The following is a 21,576-nucleotide window of genomic DNA, read 5'->3' as shown; positions in this document are numbered from 1 at the left end:
TAACCCTCCCATTGATTGACTGACAGGCTGGCTGGCCAGTAGTGGCTCCATGGAGAATTTGTGTCTGTATGTGAGTTTGGGGAGGGTGGATTGAAGGTTCCAGCTGGGACTCCCAATCGCGTGTGAATGGTATACCATTCAGAGGGAGCTACGCACTGAAACACTCAACAGGCTGGAAAGGTCAACTGGGGTGATTTCAGCATGGCAAAACCAGGAACATGTCCAATGCAACAGATCACAGGAGCCTATGGAGGCTTTGGAAAATGTTTGTTCTACTAAAAACTGTTGCTGATGTTTCTAATTTGGATTGAAAAGATTAGTAATAAATAAAAATATATATAATTGTAATCATATATTATGAGAACCTGGGCTTCGAAAACAGATACGATTGAAGGATCAAATGAGACATATCTTCTATACCGTTTGGTATCACTGTCATTCACACTTGCTTCCAAATCATAATATTTTGGAAAATGGCCAAGTAAAATAAATAAGTTGTGAATAAGTTAATTGCTGTACATTTATGATAACCCTGGGGTATCCTAAGCACCCTAGAGTCGTGATGAACCATCCTGAGCTAAGAACAAATGTAATTTATATTTTAAATCCCAACATGGTACCGCTGCATTCCTCACAGATCAGTGATCAGGTGGCCGAAAAAGATTAATGCTTTGATTCTGATAAGGTCACAATATAAGACTGTTCATTAACAATGTTTGACTATTAAACTATTAAATCACAGCTATAAACAACCGCAACACGCCATACAACCTAATATTTGATTGTGACTGGACCGGGCAGCTGTCAAGACAAATGGCAACAGCACACCAGTACAGCGTCTCTCACTCCGGCCTATGCTGAAACCAGAGGGCCGCCCCGAGAACAAACGCACACCGTGTCCACCTACCATCATTTAGTTAACCTTGACCAACTAACCAGCCATACATAAACACTCACACCCTCTTATCCTTTCACTGACTCACACACTTTTTGGAATGAGACCACACTTCCACTCAATAACCTCTGGTGTGAACTTAATTGTGTATACTCTGGTATTGAGTTTCGGGCCATGCCAGGGTCCCGTAGCGCTCAAAGAAAAAAAACAGGCGTGGTGAAATTAACAATGAGTGAGAGAGAGAGATAGAGAGGGAGGGAGCGAGAGACACGGACCACCCAACGGCTGCGAAGAAAAACAAAGCTGTGTGGAGAGCAGAGTCAGCTTCGATCAAACTGGAGGCCGGACGGTCGGACATCGTTGTGTGGTAGAAGTCCTCCACGGGTGAACAATGTAATCTGATCTTTGAGCCTGTATTTAGGAGCAAAATATGTCTATTTTATTTATTTATTTTGATAAAACCTCTTTAAATTAAAATGAACTTGTAATGATTCTTTACTGAGACTTATTTTGGAATTATTTTTGTCATAATGCGGCTTTAATGACATCCCACTTCCAGAGGGTGGAGGTACACATGAGCAGTGGTCCTCAGTCTTGAACATTGTTTTTCTTATGTTTCAGACATTTATCTGACTTTCACCTTCACAATTCTGACCTACAGACTTTTTGTTCCAAGATTGAAAAAAAATCTAAACAGCCCTTTGATTCAGAAATCCTAAATGAGAATTAAGGTCACAAGCCCCTGTTTTATGTTGTTACATTATCTGTCTGTACAAAGCTGCTCAAATAACACTATACAAATATAAACAATTAACTACAGATGTCTATTTTTCCCCCCAGCATTGTACACACCCTGATGAACAATTAATGTAATTACTTAATGGGAAAAACAATAGTGCACTGAAGGTTACAAGAAGTGGGATTATGACTGGCTTTGAATCCCTAGATCAACTGGAAAAACCTCAGAAAGTAAAGTGACCTCACCTCCTTTCAGAATAAACACTCATGGGCCCTTCATCAAGGTACTTAACCTCTTAGTGTATAAATAGCAAGCACAAAGGGTACTCAGTTTACTCTGTTATAAATAATCAAAGGCTATTACAATTCTTAAATAAAATGTATAAGGTGATCTCTCTTATTTAATAAAACTGTTATTTCAGCAACATCCTACAATATAAAATCCATACATTACTCAAGACATCTTTTTTTTAAACAATTTTTACAATTATAATACAAAAGACTTAAACAAGAGTAACTTAACTTCATGAAAGCAACTTGTTAAAGGAGATATTAAGGTGTGGCTCCAATGCTGGCCACCAGGGGGACGAACTATGCAAAGAGTGATCAGGGAGTTTTCAGTGGAAAGACACTCCATGGTAAGTGTGTGTGTGTGTGTGTGTGTGTGTGTGTGTGTGTGTGTGTGTGTGTGTGTGTGTGTGTGTGTGTGTGTGTGTGTACGTGTGTGTGTGTGTGTGTGTTTGTGTGTGTGCGGGTGTGTGTGTGCGTGTGTGTGTGTGTGTGTGTTTGAGCAAGTGATATAAAGGGACATCTTCTAAGCCCTGTAAGCCCTGATGATTGAAAAATTATTGATATATAACATTTATATATATATATTTATAAATTGTATGCATGTCTAAATTATTTTAATTAATTGCTTTTTAATTAATATATTTCTATAAGGCTACATGATTTTTGTTTAAATGGTATAAAGTTGTATCATGTTTTTGTATTGTTTTTTTTTTTTAATGAACTTACTTATGCATTACAAGTGGAGAACTGAACTGAATCAAACTGATCTGCACTAACTGAGTGAGAGGACTAACAGACCGGTTGCTGTTGAATGTGTTAACCTTACACCGCTCAGCCCAGGACTTCAGTCTGTTTTTGTCATATGGTCAAAGATCAAATGCTGCTGTTGACCCCCTGAACTGCCCTGTTACCCAAAGCTCAACGTCCCACTAAAGTGACTGATACACCCTGCTGTGTGGATGTGTGTGGAAGGAGTCAGTTACCTTTCTATGCACAGGAGAGTCTTTGGAGATTTGGCTCGTGGAATGTTCTGGTCTCTCTGGAACACAAGAAATAGACAGCTGACCTGAAGACAGACAGACAGATAGATGCGTGTGCACGCACGCGCACACACACACACACACACACACACACACACACACACACACACACACACACACACACACACACAGAGAGAGTTAAGCCTGCCAACCGTGTTCAGCTTCACTGAAAAAGTAACTGAATACACTACACACATGCACTTACACAAGCATTAAGTCATGTTCCAATCAATAACAAAATATAAAAGACCATTATATACATTTTTGAAGCCAATGAGGCATGCATATTTTAGGACTAAAATATTTCCAATGAAAAATCCTAATACGACCTTGTGGTTGTGATTTTTTATTTTTCATATTTGTACTGAATAATGATATAGAAGACTACCGAAAGCAACCTTCAACAGAGGCTCGTGGTCTTATTATAACTACATTATTTGCTAAATGCCCCATAAAACACAAGTGCACTTGGACCAGAGCATCACTTAAGTGCATTAATTGTTCCTATTCTTTTGTAATTTCAGAAGCATCATCTAGAAATGGACCACACCACTGCAATCACTAACATATTGGATTTTAAGTTTTCAGAAAGTATGGGCGAGGGAGGGAGGGTTTTTAGCTGTTTAACTTTTGAGTCATTCCCTCATCACTTGTCATTGAAGCATTGAGTAAAAATGAAAAAAGAGTTCTCTTCCAAAATTATTTATTCAGGACCTTGAATTTCATTATGCGTATTGTTCAATACAGCAGTATATGAACATAGACGGTATAAAATGGCCTAAATAGAGCAAAACTCCCAACAATATGCGACCTGTGAGATGCATTGATCTATTGTTCAATACAGCAGTATATGAACATAGACGGTATAAAATGGCCTAAATAGAGCAAAACTCCCAACAATATGCGACCTGTGAGATGCATTGATCTGAACCAATTAGGGAAACAAGACAGATATATAAAGGATGGCCCAAAGGTGAAGAATTATAAATTAGATCCAATTAAAGCAGAAAACGAATAAAGACAAGACAAGCGCGGCTAATGATATCATATTCCTCAACCTCTGACACTCTTCTTATATTTCAGGCACTTAGCTGATGCTCTCATCTGGGTTGTCTTACAATGAATGAGCAGTTTCTGTGAAGGTTGTTCAAGGACTCCATGTGTCCAACGCCAGACGACTGCAGACGAACACCAGGGTGGGTTTAAATTCTGGCTCAGTAACATTTATCTCCGCCCTACCTGTGTCAGCTGCTGCACATCTCATCTCCTGCTTACAACACTCGCTCTGCTAACCGTATTTTGTTGGATGTCCCTAAGAGTTTCTCTGCACTTGGTTTGTCTTCGTTTAATGTTGCCTCAGCTACAACCTGGAATGAACTACAGAAATACTTGCAACTTCACTCCTACGTTTCCAAGTCGCCCTTTAAAGCCAAGATCACGGACTTGCTGAAAGAAGAATGCAGCTGTTTCTCAGGCTGTTAGCATGTTGCTTTCTCCACTCCTTGGCACTTTTTAACCCTGTTATTTATTTATTTATTTTCCTCTCCTTTCCCTCAAGAGGTTTTTGCCTCTTGTCAGGCCACAGTTGAAAATAAGAATTTGTTCTTAATCTGTTTCGCCTGGCTAAATAAAGGTTAAATAAATAAAATAAAATTTGAACAAAGATAGATATTGTTAGACCTCCCACCTTTGCATGAGTTAATTTCTCATGTTTTTAGGGTTAAATCACAAGGACCACATTACTTGTGATAAAGTGAGGAAGAATAGGAGGTTTAAAAGATAAGCAGCATTAAACTGTTGACGGGAGGATGTCCTGACCTGTCTGACACAGCTCCCTAATGTCACATTTGCAAAGGCAAAGAGTTGATTGCTTCCCCAACCAGAGGAATTACCCACTACAGTAGTGTTTCCCAAACTATTTCTTTCTGCGGATAAGCCTGATCTATTAATCATGAGGAACAAATGTGTGCGTAGATGAACGTTCCTGACCATTTTTACTGCCTACTGCATCACCTTATATTATCTTGAATGTATAAACCAGCCATTTTGAAGAGATAGACGTTTGATAAATCACAACTTTGTTTTATGCATATGTTATTCAAAGATGTGAACTTTATGAATGAGACCAAATAAAGTATTTAACAGGCTACATGATTCCTTTAATTTCCTCTTATAAGTTTAACAATATACATTTAGACAAAGATAACTCATCAGTTAAATGACCAGAATAGCCTTTCATATTGGATTCAGATATTGGTGATAACAATTATCAGAACAGTACGCACATTCAAGCTACCTCTTGTGGCCCTAAGATGTACTGCATGTATAACTAAATTTAAAAAAATGTATTAAAATGATACAGAAGAAATTCAGCAAATTAATTTGGCAACCCTAATAAAATCTCCAGCGACCAACCGGTGGTCCCGGTATTTGGGAAAGATTGCGCCACAGCAACACCAGACCAACATACATTAGTTAATGATTCAGAGTTGAGGAACAAGGCACAATCTGGGCCATTTTTTACATGTCAGAGAGCAGAAACTTGGTCATGACATTATTCATGTCCACAGCAGTCCAACAATCTGTATGTTAAACCTGAAAGTTACACAGATAGATATATGGACACAATCTCAGTAAGTATATCATTGTCACAAACCCATCCGCCCCATCTGTCTGTCTACCTGCCTGTCTCTCTCCTCTCGTTCAGGGCCTGTCATGACTGCTCTACAACAGTCCTCCTGTGTCTGGATTAATCTCTCTGGTTGACTGCTGATCTGAAGGTGGGTCGGTCGCCATCCACCAACACCAAAACTAATTTCACTGTGTCACTGCATGACAACCCAGCCCACCATCCCCACTGACAACCACACATGCACACATGTTGCAAAATATCTTCATCTGTCTCTGTCTCATCTACATGGAAGAGGGCAGGAGGCGGGTGACTAGTCCGAAGGAGAAAGGTCAGCGCATTGAAGGAGTTAAATCATTCTGAGGTGTCAGAGCCGCTCTTCAGGAGAGCAGATGAAGGGGAGAGGATGGGAGGGAGTATCAGAGAAAGACGGGGTGTGGGGGGGCTGTTTTATATTCGTCCAGTTATTGGTAATACGCCAAAAGTTTGTCATGGCCTACAGAGTTGTCTGGCATCCACTTTGTGCAAATCAATCAATAAACCGTGTTTCACTTGTCTTTGATTGCATCTTAATTATGAGAAACTACACACAAACACACATATCTTAGACAAGCTATGAATGGTCATTTGGTGGATAACAACACACTAGAGGGTTTATTGAAACACCAGAAGCCTATAGTCAAACACACACACACACACACACACACACACAGACACACACACACACACACACACAGCCACGCACACAGCCACACATTTGGTCATTCAGAAATGATCACACAATGCATCCACTACCCTTGCTGGCGTCTAGCATGAGGTAAACAGCTTTTAATAGCATCAAACCCACAGCAGTTTGTTTGGTACCATCTGTCCAGTCTATTGTGTGTCTCTGTTGTGGCTCTTTGGAAGCCCATCGGGTGACAGCTGATGTATGGGCTCTCACAAAGCCCCCAGCCGGGCCCTCGGGATCCTGCCATACTGTTTTCTCCCCGTCTCCTATCTATTTCTCCTGTTTTGTCTTCTTCTTTTGCTTATCCCTTTTCTGCTTCCCTCAGTATTTTCTTAATCGTGATATTGTGTTTTCCAGTGGTGCTATGTCAGCTTAGTAGTGGTAGGGGAACAGGTCTGGATTGAAGGGGCAGGCTAAGGATCAGCGGCATTGTGTTTTCTGCAGCTAGGTTAAGGTCATTTATTTAGGCACTTTCCCACTAGCTTGCGGTTGACTGCGACTAAGTTAATGCAATGACCTCACACAAATTCAGCCCTTGTGTCAGTTGGTTTTACGAAAATAATACTGTATCGTGAATTCATCCAATCTCTAAAATTGGATCACATACAATTTCCCAGCTCATTACAGCCATAAGAAGATACAGGGACGAGTCTGTAAACTGTTAACTAGTAACATAAAACACAAAAACATTTTAGTTTTCTGAAGTAGAAATGCCAGTGTTGACCATTAATTCCAGGGTTAATTTAGGATAGTCATATAATACAGTGAGTGCAATTGTAAAACAGGAAGAACATAATTTGAAGGTACCTTCTACAATACCATTACTGGCCCATATCGTGCATCCTTGTACGCAAACATAGTGTAAGCACCACTTACACATTCCTCTGCCCAATTCAGAATGTTTTCTTTGTTATAAAAAAAGTGAATGTAAGGAGATGCCTTGAGGTTAAGGGGTACACTGGAGTTGAGAGGTGGGGGGTGAAAGCTGGGTTCAGGAAGTTTTCACTCCTTTCTTCCCAGGATACCCCTGGCCTCTGCAACTTCCAGTCAAAGGCTGAAAGAAGCCAGATGCAGGCAGGATAATCACCACCTAATAAGAGGCTATATTGAAAGCAGGCTGGCGCTCATACACTACAAGCTTGAAAGGCGTGTGCACACTAATACACACTGAACACACATACACACGAGTAGTTACATATGCACACACACACACACACACACACACACACAGTCAGGGCAGGTGTAATTATGGTGCGCAATGACACATTTCAGAAAGAAGCGATCACTTGCAATCTGTACACATACGGATAAGCATGTGTACGAAAAACATCACACTCACATATAAACACACAGACACCCACACCAGATCATTTTACCTTCTTCTGACTTCAGTCCTCTACCCCTATCCTAGAAAAATGTTAGCACATGGCAAAAGATATGAATCATTTTGTGATATACCAATTATCAATTTAGAGAGACAGAACAGGATCCCGTCTGGTTTTGTGTATGGCTGGTGTCTGTTTTGGTGTGACGTATATGGACGAATATGAGGCTAAGCATAGAAACTGTAGTCCTACCCACACTCTAAGAAAAGTGGCAGCTTTTCTCTGAACCAACTAAATGTTGCAGACAAAATTGACCCAAACAAATCTTCTTGAGGGAGAACTTTCTATAAATGGTTTATGAGCAGATTAGTTTTTGACTTGTGATATACAATATTTGTTGTGTTAAAAGTTGATTTTTGCTTCTTTAGTATCTTGGAGCAGCTTCTGATGAATATGTTGGCAGTGCTAAAACAATCTTCTGACCACAAATCTTACATTTCATCAGAAAAAAAAATGGCTCAACATCAACCAGTGTGGGTGAACTTTAGCCCAAACAAAAATCAGCACCATTAAAACAAGACATGTGGATCTACTGCGGGCCATTGTTCCATGAGTATTACAGCCCTGAACATGTGTTTTCATCATGTGTCACTACAGGTTTATTGGACACAAACACTAACAGGCTGCATGCACCCTTTCACATTCATGCAGGTTTTTTAAATTCAGCAGTGCATTTATGAACACTGACTATGTAAATGAGCACAGCTGCAGTGTGCAACATTTGAGAGTGCTGCTGCTAACACAAAATACTTTTATTTGACTCGCTTTGAGGCAGCCGTTCACTTAATTGTGCGATGCAGAACGGTACCACTCTGTGTATAATATTTAAGGAAAAAGGAAACAGGTAATAGTGTTGGACAGACTAAGTTTTCAATATTCTTTTACTTTGTTAAGTAGAGTGATAGCAAATGTAGCACTGCGATAGTATGTGGACTTTACCTTCCCTCTCTTAAGGTGATAATTTGCTTAATTTCATTTGCACATCTCTTGGTTTTCTTTACGCCTTTTTGTCTCTTGCTCTTCTCTCCCGTCTACTTCTATCATCCCAATAGCTTTTTTTCCCACTTGTTCCAACTGCACTCTTTTTTTGAGTTTTGGCTTGTGTGAACTGATGAGCAAGTTGTTCAAGGAAGAGTGATGTAATGCTAGAAATATTCAAAATGCAAAATGATTCTTAATTTGAGTTATTTATTTGTCTGCAAAGACATGTGAAAAGCAACTTGCTTGCAATATCAGCCTTCCCTAGTTCAATCATCATCATTTAGGTGGTCTTAAAAACATAGAAAAGCGGCAATAATCCACATTTAAATACACAAACACACTGTATGATTCCCTGAACAAAGAAAAAGTATATGCAAACCCTCGCTACAAATATATGTGCAATCCATCCATCCTCTCACACACACACAACACGACCATTAGTCCAAACGTACACATCCCCCATGAGGAACAGCACACCCAGTGTCCTGCTCTTACACCATCAGCAGCATCAAAAGGAGAATCTATATCCTCCCGTCTGTATTTTTTCATTTGAGTGACTATGAGCAGCAGCAGCAGCTGCCGCCTCTCTCCCTGCTTGTGCTCAGCCGGCGGAAGGCAGTAGCTTTAGCAGGTGAGGCAGATTTATGGCGGTGGAGGTGACCTCTGGGGCCGTAACACGGTGATGGGTGAGTGGCTCTCAACAGTAAGCTACTGGCATTTGACAAAGTGCCCGAAGCAGAATGAATTTACTTCTCTTTTCCTCAATCATCAAGCAGCCACTGCCCTGACCCCCATCCTGACTGCTATAACAAGATCTCCCATCTCACAAGGGCCTGAAAAATTTACTGTCACATCTACTTTTCAATGAGCTCAAGTGAGCACTTCTTTCACCTTCAACGGAGCAGGTGCCGGTGTGGAGGAGGGCTAACCTGCCCCAGTATGTGTTTGTGTGTGTGGTGGTGTGTAAGAGGTCCGCTGGCTTGCTCCCCTCACTAACCCAAACTATTTGTCTCACACCCACACACACAAAGCTTTAATATAGTATTTGCAAACAAGATCAAAGAATGAGAACATATTGGATTGCAATCTTTCAAACACAAAGACATATCAATGGTGTCTCTTTGCACACACTCAACAACAATCTCCCCCTTCTCTCTACCCTCGCTGAGACACACAAGGAGAGAATGAGGTTGCCAGGCAGGCACAGAAAGGGCACTACTATACGGATGTCAGTAGACACCTCTACCATTTATATTAGAAGTCAATCTACCTTATCACATCCCTTACACATACACACACACACACCAGGCATTATGAAGTCTGTGTGTTTGCCAGCTTTCATCAGCTTGATGGCAGCAGAGTTGGACTTAATGATCCTGATATTTATTTTATAAGCAGACGATAAATCTTGGTGCGCACACATTTAAATTTCACCTTTCTTGCACTCTTGCTGTTGAGGTTGAATCAGAATGGATGTGACAGAGAGCAAAGTAGACAAAACTATATAATATATATATTAGTAAATTAGATACATTACCAGTTTGTTGCAAAAGTTTTGCACACGGAAAAACAAGAAACATGCATTCCTTTAATTCAATTTAAATGTATTAATTGTTTTTAAACATATCATTAAACAATTCGGAGAAAAAAATGTTTCCGGAAAATGAAGCAACCGAGAAGAGGAGGAGATAAAGGTTGTCTGTGCATCGGAGGAAAAACTGGTTTAAACTTACCTCGACTTCAGGGAAATAGAGATAGATATTCAGATATATGACAATTTAAGAGTAGACTATGTCTGAGTGTCCGTGAGAAATATGACAGTACACATAAGAAATAGAGAGTCTTTTCTTCCATTTAATTCCTTGGCCGTCGCAGTCATAAAAACAAACTGACACACTTAAAAATATATGGAGAAAGCTCCACTCGTTTAAATGGTTAGTGCATCAAATTGCCCATGCATAAAACAGTCTTAATCAATAGCTTGTAAATTAGATAAAGTAAGTTGGTTATGCCAACATTTCATTTTAGCTGCTTCGCTCTTTACATTGGCATGATTAATTCAACCTCTTTTATTTTATGAGCAGCTCTCTTGTCCACTGGGATAATGTTATCGTGATGAGCCAATAAAAATCAATGATTAAACATGTGTAATTATCCAGAGACGATGTATTACAATTTATTGTCTCTCTCTGGTGAGCCATCACATCAGCCCTGGAGCGATCGACACTCTGCGGGTTACAACTGAAAGTAAAGGAGGGCATTAGAAGCTATTCAATAAGCCACTGTAAAATTGATCAGGCAATAAAAGCTGCTACCCGCCTGCTCCTCACCCACTCCAAACAAGGGGATGTGGCTGTGGAGGAGTGGAGTGAGGGACGGAGAGAATGGAAAAGGGACAGAGAGAGAGAGATGGAGGGAAGAGAGAGAAAGATAAAGGAAATAGAGAGACTGAAGTTGAGAGTAAAGATAACTTTTAGAGAGCAGAAAGTGAGAAAGTGTAAAAGTGAGACAATAGGCAGAGTGTTTGCAACAAACAAGATAAAAACAAACGGAAAGAGAGCGGAGCTGTGAATTCTTTGCTGATAAAGCACTCAGTGTATCGTCACTTAGCAGTTAAACGGTGGGATTTGCCAAATTAAACTACTTTTAAAACAATTACATGTGCTGTAACTCACCGGTCACTATCTAAGGTATTCTGCAGCACACACACACACATGTGTGTTTAATATCTTATTTTTCCAGTTTCATCATTTATCATGTATCAGTTATAGAGTAAATCAAACAGAGAATAGCCCATTACATTACACCAGCACCATATAAATACACCTGCATTGTGGGTAATAGGGCCCCCTAGAGGCCTTATCACCTTGACTTTAAAGACAGCAAAGCTTTGCTGGGACTGGATCAGAAACCTTACATTATTAAACTAAATGTTTTTAAATAAAGTGCCATGTTGTAATTGGTCAATTGTGACAGTTCTCAAAGGAGAAAGTTGATCTCAACAGGATTTTATTTCTTCGCATCAACTTCTCCCACCCAAAAAAGATTAAAAGAAAAAAGTATTTTGGTACCTTAGGTCAGTAAAAAAGAAATATGTGCACATTTTCCCACCAACGTTAATAAGTGCAAAAGATTCTCCAAAACTGGTAAAAATACGACGTGAACACCCTTGGAGATTTATTGTTTGATAATCTATATGGACAGTATGCCACATGAGCCTTTCTACTGCCGTCTTTAAAAAAAAAAAAAAAAAGAAGAGTTTCAAGGAATAAGAACATTTCAGGAGCGAAGAGCGGTGCTGTCGGCTGAATCAGTGGCAGTGGCTCGGCAAACTGCGTTTTTCTTTTAACTTTCAATTCTCCTAAGCGTCCGTGCTTCACAGCCTCTTGGGCTATTGCCTTTCTCAATCTGTCCCTGGAGAGGCAGGAGTTATGGTCCCTGTCGATTGAGGAGAAAGGGATGTTATTCCCCTGTCACCCCCTGGTCGCGCCGCCATCCTCCCTGCCCTGATCTACGGCCTGACTCCCCCCCTTACCCCATCCCTCCCTCCCTCGTCCCCACTTTGCTTCGTCGTAAGCTGCCGGCTATGTCGTTGCCATGGGCTGTTGAGATGAGGACGATGAAAAAATGTTCTAGGGGGGTGGGGGGGGGGGGGTGCTGATATTGGTTTAGAGGTGCTGTTGGCAGCTGCACGATGTTAGTAGTAGGGAATGCTTTCGGACTGAGTTGAGACACTTGCAGGAAAAGTGGTATGTGTGTGTGTGTGTGTGTGTGTGCGCACGTGTGTGTGTGTGTGTGTGTGTGTGTGTGTGTGTGTGTGTGCACGCGCATGCACAGCAAACACAAAAGGGACGATGGACAAAGTTTTCTAAATTTGTGATTTAGGCTGATGTGCTGCGACAGATTGTACTCTTTGCTGGAAAGAAAGGGGAGATGTGGGATGGGGGTGGGGGTGGTACACTGAGACATGCCGGTCTTTGTGTGACACCCTCGATAAGGGAGCGGTGACAGGGTTAAGCATGAAAGGCAGTTAGCTGACGGTGGTGTGTGATCAAAGGGACCCTGTCTCTGTAGGTTTGGTTTCAAGTTGGGTGACTGACTGCTAAAATGGAATTGTATCAATCCAATATTATTCAAATGTACCATTCAATTTTGCCACAGTTTGGCTTCAATTTCATGACTATATTATATAATTCCACAAGGTGGATCTTGTATTTTCTCAAATTTTTGGAAATGTTTTTTTTTATTTAGACAGGGTAGCTGAGTGGAGCAAAAATAAAATAGGCAGACACAATGAAGGATATTTTGGTGGGATTCAATCCCATACCAGCCAGATTAAAAGTGGCTCCTTCAGGAGACAAACGCTCGGCTCTACCTTGTGTTGGAATATGTTTGGAAGAAAAACGCGTGAATAATCCAATTGATCACTGCAATATGAGTTTCATTTGTGGTTTCTAAGAAGGAGAAAATGTGTCATGGTTCTCTAGTTCAGTTGATAAAAAGAACGATCACTATTCAACCAACTGCCGGCCACGTTATACCTTGAACCCCAGAACAGATCTCCCTTCCCCTGACACACTCTCAACAGAGGACTTCCAGACCACGGACTGCTCAGCAACATTTCCATACTGGCCAATACTCGGTACTATTGCACCTTAGGCAAATCCTGAGTTTGTGAGGGTCTCTTTGGGTGAAGGACTAAATAAATACGCAGATAAATAGATGAATAACCCAGAGAAATGGGAGCCCATGCGGCTTGGCCATCCATCATATATCCTATTACCACGCACTCAGCGGTACCTGCAGTATGTATAATGCAGTCAACCTTTGTAAGCAGATACAAATTCAACTCTTTTCCTCCTCAATTTGTTATATCTGACAACGCTACAGCTCGTGCCTTGTTGTTTCTTTGAATTATGAATAGATTCCCTTCAGCAGATTTTGCCTGTGCGTGGTAGCGTGGCGTTGGTATGCAGAACAGCTGCGGAAAACAAATTTGAGTTGACTGGTACGCTTTGTAGCGGCTGGGCGAATATGCATAAACAGTTGCGCTTAAAGCCACTTAAGAACAACCAAATGGGCACAATATTTCATCTCTGGATTTGTTTCAGTGTGATGAATATCAAATGCCAGAATGTAGTACGACTGTAATGCAGTCGTGTAAGTGTTTCAAATGATCAAAGATTGTTTTTGAGATTTTTCACACAACAGTGAGAAATGGTGGCTAAGCGCTTTAACTGACAATTTAAATCTTACTTACTGTCACAAAGTCCCTCTCGTAATTTAGCCATGACACTTGGAACCACAAATGTTACAATAATCATTCACAGGGAATGGAAGAAATGTGTGTCAGAAGAAGAAAGGGAGCACGGGAAAGAAGGAAGGAAAGCTAGCGAGTAATTCAAATTAACGAATCAGACACATGGGGAAAAGAGAGTGAAAGAAAGCAAGTGGGAGGAAGGAAGAGGAATGTAAATACATGGCAAACCCATAGCACATTTTCACTGTTGCCTGTTTGTTTGGGTATTTACACTGAGGCTACAATCAAGTCCTCAAAGCTTCAACCCACATGACAAGAGCCCATTTCAGGGCCATATATCCTCTAAACAGCCAAGCCAAAAAGCCAAATCTCAGTCCACACTCAAACACACACACATATCCACTTATTTGTTCATCACTTCAAAATGCAAAAAGGATGCAGGGAAAATCGTCAAAATGTAATCTGCGCACAGAGGGAGGGCAGGAGAAGATCCAGTGAGGAAGTGATTTTTTTGAGACTTGGCTGAACTCTCAAGCCCTGTTTGGTTTGAGCAGATGTAGAATTAGTACACATCACTCTGCATCAGCAAGACATTGAACATAAGCTGCTGCTCAGAGGCCAAATACCTCTCTGTCACACAGACACAACTCACATCAAGTGTCCATGTAATTATCAATGTGATGTCAATTCCCACAGCAAGAAATTATTATTATTATCATACTTCCTAAAGCATGTTTGCTGTCTCCAAAATACCAGTGGCCTGTTGCAACCAGTTGAAACTAAAATAAAACACATGAACTTTTGTTCCACTTTTTTTCTCTGGCCACTTTGAGGCAGCATGTGAATTTTAACCTGTAAATTAAGGATAACCCCCACTCCACCTGGCTTGATCATAACTAAGGTGCATGAAGTATCACAAAGTTCAAACTGATAGAAGAGATATCCGCACACTTAAATCTATGCAGAGGACACTCACTGTATTTGTGCTTTCAGTTCAAGAAACAAACAAATCATCATTAAATTGACCGGTAAAATAGATCACACTTCATAGCAAACAGACACTGACTCCATGCATGCGTACATACAGTAATCATTTGGTTAGAATAAACAGTACTGCAGGACAGTACTTCATAATGTTACACAAGTGTCTTGGAAGTGAAAAACATTGTAATTACGAGTTGCACTAAAAGTGTGTTCACATAGTAATACTACATCTTCTTTTACTACTACTACTACTACTACTACTACTACTACTAATAGTAGTAGTAATAATAGTAATAATATTAATAATAATACACTGAATTTATCAAGCCCTTTCCATACAAGAGGTGTAGCTCAATGTGCTTTCCGTGAAAGAAAGGGCAGGTATCAGTACAAGGATTTGTGCACCCAGCACAAGGATAACATCACTTAACACTCTGGGCAAGAAGTTAAATTACACATTCATACATTGAGTACACATGAATGACAACCAAGGATATCTGAATTCATAATGCATTCTGACACAATAACTGATAAGGACATGCACATCCTAATGAGCAACAGTCATACAGAAAAGAAACAGAAAGGTCAAGCAGCAGTCAACTGAAATTATCAACCTTTCAAGCATTTCTACACGACTATTCCTATAAAATAAAGAGTTATGTATTTTAAAAAATGACTCCTGTAGCATGAGCATACATATTTATATACCGACTGATACTGTGATATGAGACAACATAATTTTAAGTTTTAGTTACTATAGTATTTTGATATCAGACTGGTAAAGGTGGCATGGAGTCAAGTGACACATTGTGTGAGCGTTTCAGTGTTCTATTTGGACATTATATGCCTCTAACAATGTTTATTGTGCATAATGATCTTCTGACACCACCAATATCTATCCATAAACCATCACTTTCCTTATATATAGTGATATTGAGGTCATGTATTGAAAATATTGTGACACGTGGCTGTGCATGGTCTTTAGAAATGGACTTGGAAATAGAAGAAAGCAAGCACCCAAATGAAATTGCTGCAAACATGCTGTCATTACTCAAGGGGGTATTTCTTTTTTTTGTATTTTTGGAGCAGGGGAACCTGTTGCATGTCAATGAACTGGGCTAAACATGCATGACAAGTGATGGTGGGTGGGTGGAAGGAGGCAATAGGGGAGTCAACCCCATGGTGGTGTCAACAGAGGATCTGTGCGTAATCTGCAGAAGATGCATGCAATAGACCGCCACACTATTTTATCTACAAGGCCCCTAATTGCGAGGGATGCTGAGGAACACATGTTAGGAAAAGAGGAAGAGGGAGGAGTGTCAGATGTCAGCAATGTGCAGGCATATGTTTCTTAAAACTTGGGTTACATAAACTGGAAATGAGGTTTTGCTACAATGAACTTGTGAGGACTGCATTATACTGTGCATGCTGCATCTTTTCTTTGTTAATATAACCTTGTGAACAGGTTATGTGGACATCGCACCACTTACATCCCAAACATGATTGTGATATTTAGAAACACTAAGATGTTAAGAAGACATTCAGGACACGGGCCATATAATACTGACACAGATTGGACATGAAACTGCATGATAAACACAACATTCACTGGAAGTAAAACAATACCTATGGTCCAGTCAAACACTGTTTGAAGCCAAAGAGACCCCACACGAAAAACTTGGTGACCTTTAGTGAACCACGTGACCCATACAAGAAAGATAACTGATGGACGATCTTTGTTTGCTGAGAAGGAGGCTTAAACAAAGCAGGTAAGCAGGTTATTCCTGCTTGAAAGGCCCCGCAACCTTCAACTGAGCCATTGTGTGGGACCATCTCATCAGGAATGCAACACTCATGCACATACAATAACACCCAAACAAACCATTCCCCTTTCAAATCCAATCGCCCCCACACTTCACCCCCTCTTCCTTCATTATGCACTTGTCCTTCTCTTGTGCTCACAGCAAATATGTGCTTTACTTTGTTCACGATGTACCCTCAACATAATCCACTGTCTGCCTTGGACATTTGTGCCAACCAACTTGAGTAAACAGAAATATGGAAAAGGCATAAGAAGGGGCTGACCTTGTACATGCAAGCTACCGCTATCACTTAGGAGATGGTGTGGTTATTGTTCAGAGAAATGGGGCCCATCTGTTTGTATGTTGTTTGTGCTTCATGATGAGAAGGCATTAAGTACCGTAAGTGTAGCGCGCTGTCGATATATCTGTCAATATTGTAAAGCCACCGCAACATTCTGCTCATGCTGGTCCTGGCATGGTTTGGCCAAATTCCTTTTTCTTTTCTTTTTTTTAATAAATTATATTCATTCTATTTGATGTAGAATGACAGATACAGCAAACATTTGAATGTACTGCACTGCCAAGATTAATTTGTATATTTCAGAGATCCTGCATGACAACTTGATTTAATCAAACATAATAAAACTACCAACTGTGCTTCCAGAGAAATTGGTCCAACTGCTGTATCACCCCTCACATCATCACACCAATGCTTAAAAAAAAGGCCCTTTTGAAAACAAATATTCAATCAAGTGAGTTGGGTTCGTCATGATGATTAGTTACAGCAAATTGAAAGTGCATGTTTGCATGTGTCTGCGCTGCTGGAGGATAATACGCACTAGTTTGTCGTGTGTGAGCACTCGACCGACAACCCGTTCCCAGCACTCAATCGGACGGAGCTGATGGCATTTGCATGTTGTACCATTGAGACATGAGCAGATTGGAGGAGTAGCAAATGGGCTGAATAATATCGCCTAACAATCAATTATTTCTGCAATCGTGATACATAAAAAACATGATTTTCTGCTGCCGAGTTTGATTTGTCAGATTGCATTGGAGGTTTAGTCGTGTGAATGTGACGGAGGGTCTGATTTAACTACTGCGCGGCGAGTGAATGAAAGAGACAGTAATAGTGTTGAGGACCATGCAAATCACCTGCAAAGGAAACGTTGTAAATCACAGTGTGAGTGGTGCACAGACCGGCAACAAGGAGCAATAACACACAGCACATGTACTATTCAAATATGAATAGCATTATTGTTCAAGCCATAAACCATAACCCACATAGTATTTACCAATACGATTGTGTTTGTTAATTTGTTATTCAATTATAAATAAAAAGTGATATACATTTTTTTTCTTTTTTCTATCCCATTGTCAACGAATAAAATAGCCAGTGTTTTTTTAACGAAGACATTATTTTTTTATAAACCTCTGCACACTCACTTTTTTGGCCCTTATTTCGGTTTTGGTTTTCTTGGTTTTTGCAAATAAATAAATCTGAGTTAAAAATTAAAACGGTTTAACGCTGCATCAACTAGGGCAACAGAGCAGGTGACACTAACACCGGCTTAGAATTACAGAATGAAACCAGGAATCGACCTCTCCCTCTTTTGAAACTGGTGTCTCCAATCTTTTCCACAACCAAATGACTCTTGGCTCTGCTGAGTGCAGCATGGGTCAGGTAGCTAGATTGAAGCCAGGGGGTCTGGTTAGTGTTCAAGTTCAACAGGAGATTTCTGATGTCTGATTTCACTCACAGGCCAGACGCTACTCTCCGTTTCAGAGTGCCTCGCAGTAATGCCTTGCAGATATGCCAGTGGGGGAACAGTGGGGGGATAAAAGTGCAGACACAAACTACAGTCAACTTTATGATCATTTTGAAAGCTGTATTGTTTCTATTATCTTGACCACCCATTTGTATCAGTGAAGGTAGACTAAATATTACAAACGCCTCTCTGAATAACACAGTTCAATTGAAAGCATCACAACCATTCAGTGGAATCAACACATCCAAAAGAGCAATATTATAAACTTATTGAAGGCAGAGCGGTTGTATTTTACTGCATTAGATCCAGCTAGGTGTGCCAAATAAACCAAAACTGAGTGCATATAAAAAGTTTCTGCTTTGAAAAAAAAGGAATTTGTGCAGGTATATAAGTCAGTAAATATACATTTTAAAAAACAAGTCTGTATGAAAATATATTACCTGTAAACTCGAGGAGGATGTCATTGGAACTCAAGTGATCACGTCTGAATGCTTTACATTTGAATGAACACGGTGCAGCTTAACGAGTCTGCCACATACACAGACACACGCCACATGAACTTTCAACACTTATTAATTCCATTGAATTAATCAGTAAAAAGGCTTGGCTGCATTTGAGGTATTAACCTATACTGGGAAAGGAAAATCCTTCTCAGGCAAAAGTACCACTTCTGATCTGAAAATGTTCAATAAAGCAAGGCTGCAGGTGCGGCCCTTTTCAAGAGACCGTACATTGAGAAAAAAATGGTACACAACCCACACAATACTTCACCTATTCTTATGAATTTAGATTTCATCTTTCATTCTAAAAGAAAAATATATGGTTGGCCTTCCATGTTCTTTTTAAGTGTCGTTGGATTTGTTGTGCTTTTTAAAAAGAGTAATTAAATAAGCACGGAATCTTGTAACTTGCTATATTATGTTCATTTCCAAAGAGAGCAGGTTCAAATCTGTGCACTATGGAAAAAAAGTGAATAAGAAATAGTATTAATATAGTTAAAGCACAAAAGCCCGAACTGTATCTGCATTCAAAACTCAGACGGAAGTCTAGAAGTAGTCATTCAGTGGCAGCTATTAAAACTTAATCTAAGGTTTTCATTAGATATTTCAATTAGACATGACCCTTGGACCTATCAATTACCAGACTTTGGGTGTATGTCTGTTTATGAGCAAGAGGGTATTACAGTGAGGCAAATATGCTAATATAGGGCTCTGTATAATGCTGCAGAGACCTATCATGAGCATGTTAATATTAGAATGAAATTGTGGGTCCTAATATAGATCTTTATTTGAATTTGTATTATTTATGTATTAAACATATTTACATTTCAAAACAGGAAAAGCACAGGCGTAACCAATAACATTAATAATGATGTCAGTGAGGACAGGAGAGGCCAAGAACTGTATTTGTATGGTATTGGTCTGACTCACCTCTGGTCCTCTCTTGCTCTTTCACCAGTCCGGGGCTGTTGCTGCGAGTGTGGGTGTGGGTGGCCTCCTCCTCCTGACTCGGGGTAGTTCCTAGTGGGAAACTGACAGGACGAGAGCTGGTAACTGAGCTGGATGGTCTGGAACTGGCGCAGTTCTGTAAGAAATGTGAAGGGTTTGTAAGCTGCAGTAGATCAATGAAGGGTTTTATAACAATGTGTAAGATCTGGCCAAAATGAAAAAAATAGTTTTTGAATTACTAACATTATCAACAGAATGAGGTTACGATTTTGACGTCGATGTGTTTTGTTGCAGATATACCTACTAAAATGAGCATGCTAAACAGCTAACCCAGGCCTGTCCAGTCTTGTTGTACCACTTGTACGCCAAGAGGCGATAGTGAGTCACTGTAACGGTCAGTCTGCCCTCATGAGCGGACGAAGAAGTAGAGCTGTTCTCGTCTTGTTGGAGATACAAGGTTCATACATTTTGATTATTATTTGTTTATTAGAATAAATACAAGGTGTCGAAAATGACTATTATTATGATATTATTATTATTATATGACAAAAGGTTAAGACCTTTTAAGCTTGTGCTAACCACAGACCTTATTTCAGCCATCTAACCAAAAACCATCCATTCAAAAACCACATTGACTTTGGGACGAGGGACCTGGGAGTGCAAAATGCTAACTCATTTACGGGTTTCAAGACTCATTCAGGCACTGAAGAACTCATCAGTAAGAATGACTAATGGATTTTTTTACATTTACACTTCATTGATAAAAGTTTTTCTCTGATCAGCACTAAGAAATGTCTAATTAAGATGTCACAATCAGTAGCAAACGTGAATAGATGTCACAGGCTATTGTAGAGTACAGTATTGTCCTTCCAACAATCCTCGAACCAAACCTGGACAGCTGCTTTTTGAATTAAACTCAGAAACCTCCTTGTTTCACACACGCATCTTCCAGCCAGACCAAAATAAACGGCAATCACAGAAAACCCATTTGTTTGCACAGCTCTCAAACAGACTGCGGGGCTTCAACAGGGTCCAAGGCATCTTATGTTTCATACTGTACTTCTATCAGGCAGAAATGCCTCCACACTTGGGACCGGCCATTCTAGCTGGTTTTGTGTGTTGTTGATGTCCTTCAGTGAACATGACACATAAACACACAGTGGAAAGTGAAAAATACATGCACTGCTAAACATCATTGTAAGTTACTCCAACCAGGGGTCTTAGCAACATAAATGAATAATACGTATTGTATTTAACAACATGCAGCTATTCCACAGACAGAAACATCCACTTTTTACCATCCACTTGTGAAAATCAAATACTAGTTAAATTCATTGTTTCTGATTCCAACCAACTCCTTGCTTCCTATGTTGTCAAAACTTGAATTAAGATCAAAACAACTAATCCGTTTCCAATTTATTTCTATATTTCAGTAGTGTCAGGGGCATGGAGTATTGTGGAGGGGTGTTTTTTATACGGGTCCTGCAACTGACAGCTTTATTTCACAAAGCAATCTGGCTGTGTGTGTGTGTGTGTGTGTGTGTGTGTGTGTGTGTGTGTGTGCGTGTGTGAGGTCAGGGTGTGTCAGAAGATACTTGGTATCAAACAGCTAGTGTACAATGGT

The 21,576-nt window shown here is 40.1% G+C and overlaps 1 protein-coding gene across 1 annotated transcript in view; it reads right to left on the bottom strand.

The window, feature by feature from the left end:
- The window catches only part of LOC117729391 (adhesion G-protein coupled receptor D2), an 84,232-nt gene that overhangs the window by 14,610 nt on the left and 48,046 nt on the right, over window positions 1-21,576 (bottom strand). Inside the window, exons 22-23 of the mRNA XM_034530400.1 lie at window positions 19,935-20,088; window positions 2,908-2,990 (exon numbers count right to left, since the gene is read on the bottom strand). Of these exons, the coding sequence (XP_034386291.1) occupies window positions 2,908-2,990; window positions 19,935-20,088 (237 nt within the window). The remainder of the gene's footprint in view (window positions 1-2,907; window positions 2,991-19,934; window positions 20,089-21,576) is intronic.

This window comes from Cyclopterus lumpus, chromosome 4 (assembly GCF_009769545.1).
Source record: "Cyclopterus lumpus isolate fCycLum1 chromosome 4, fCycLum1.pri, whole genome shotgun sequence".
Lineage (NCBI taxonomy): Eukaryota > Metazoa > Chordata > Actinopteri > Perciformes > Cyclopteridae > Cyclopterus > Cyclopterus lumpus.
This window is presented reverse-complemented; position numbering and strand designations above follow the sequence as displayed.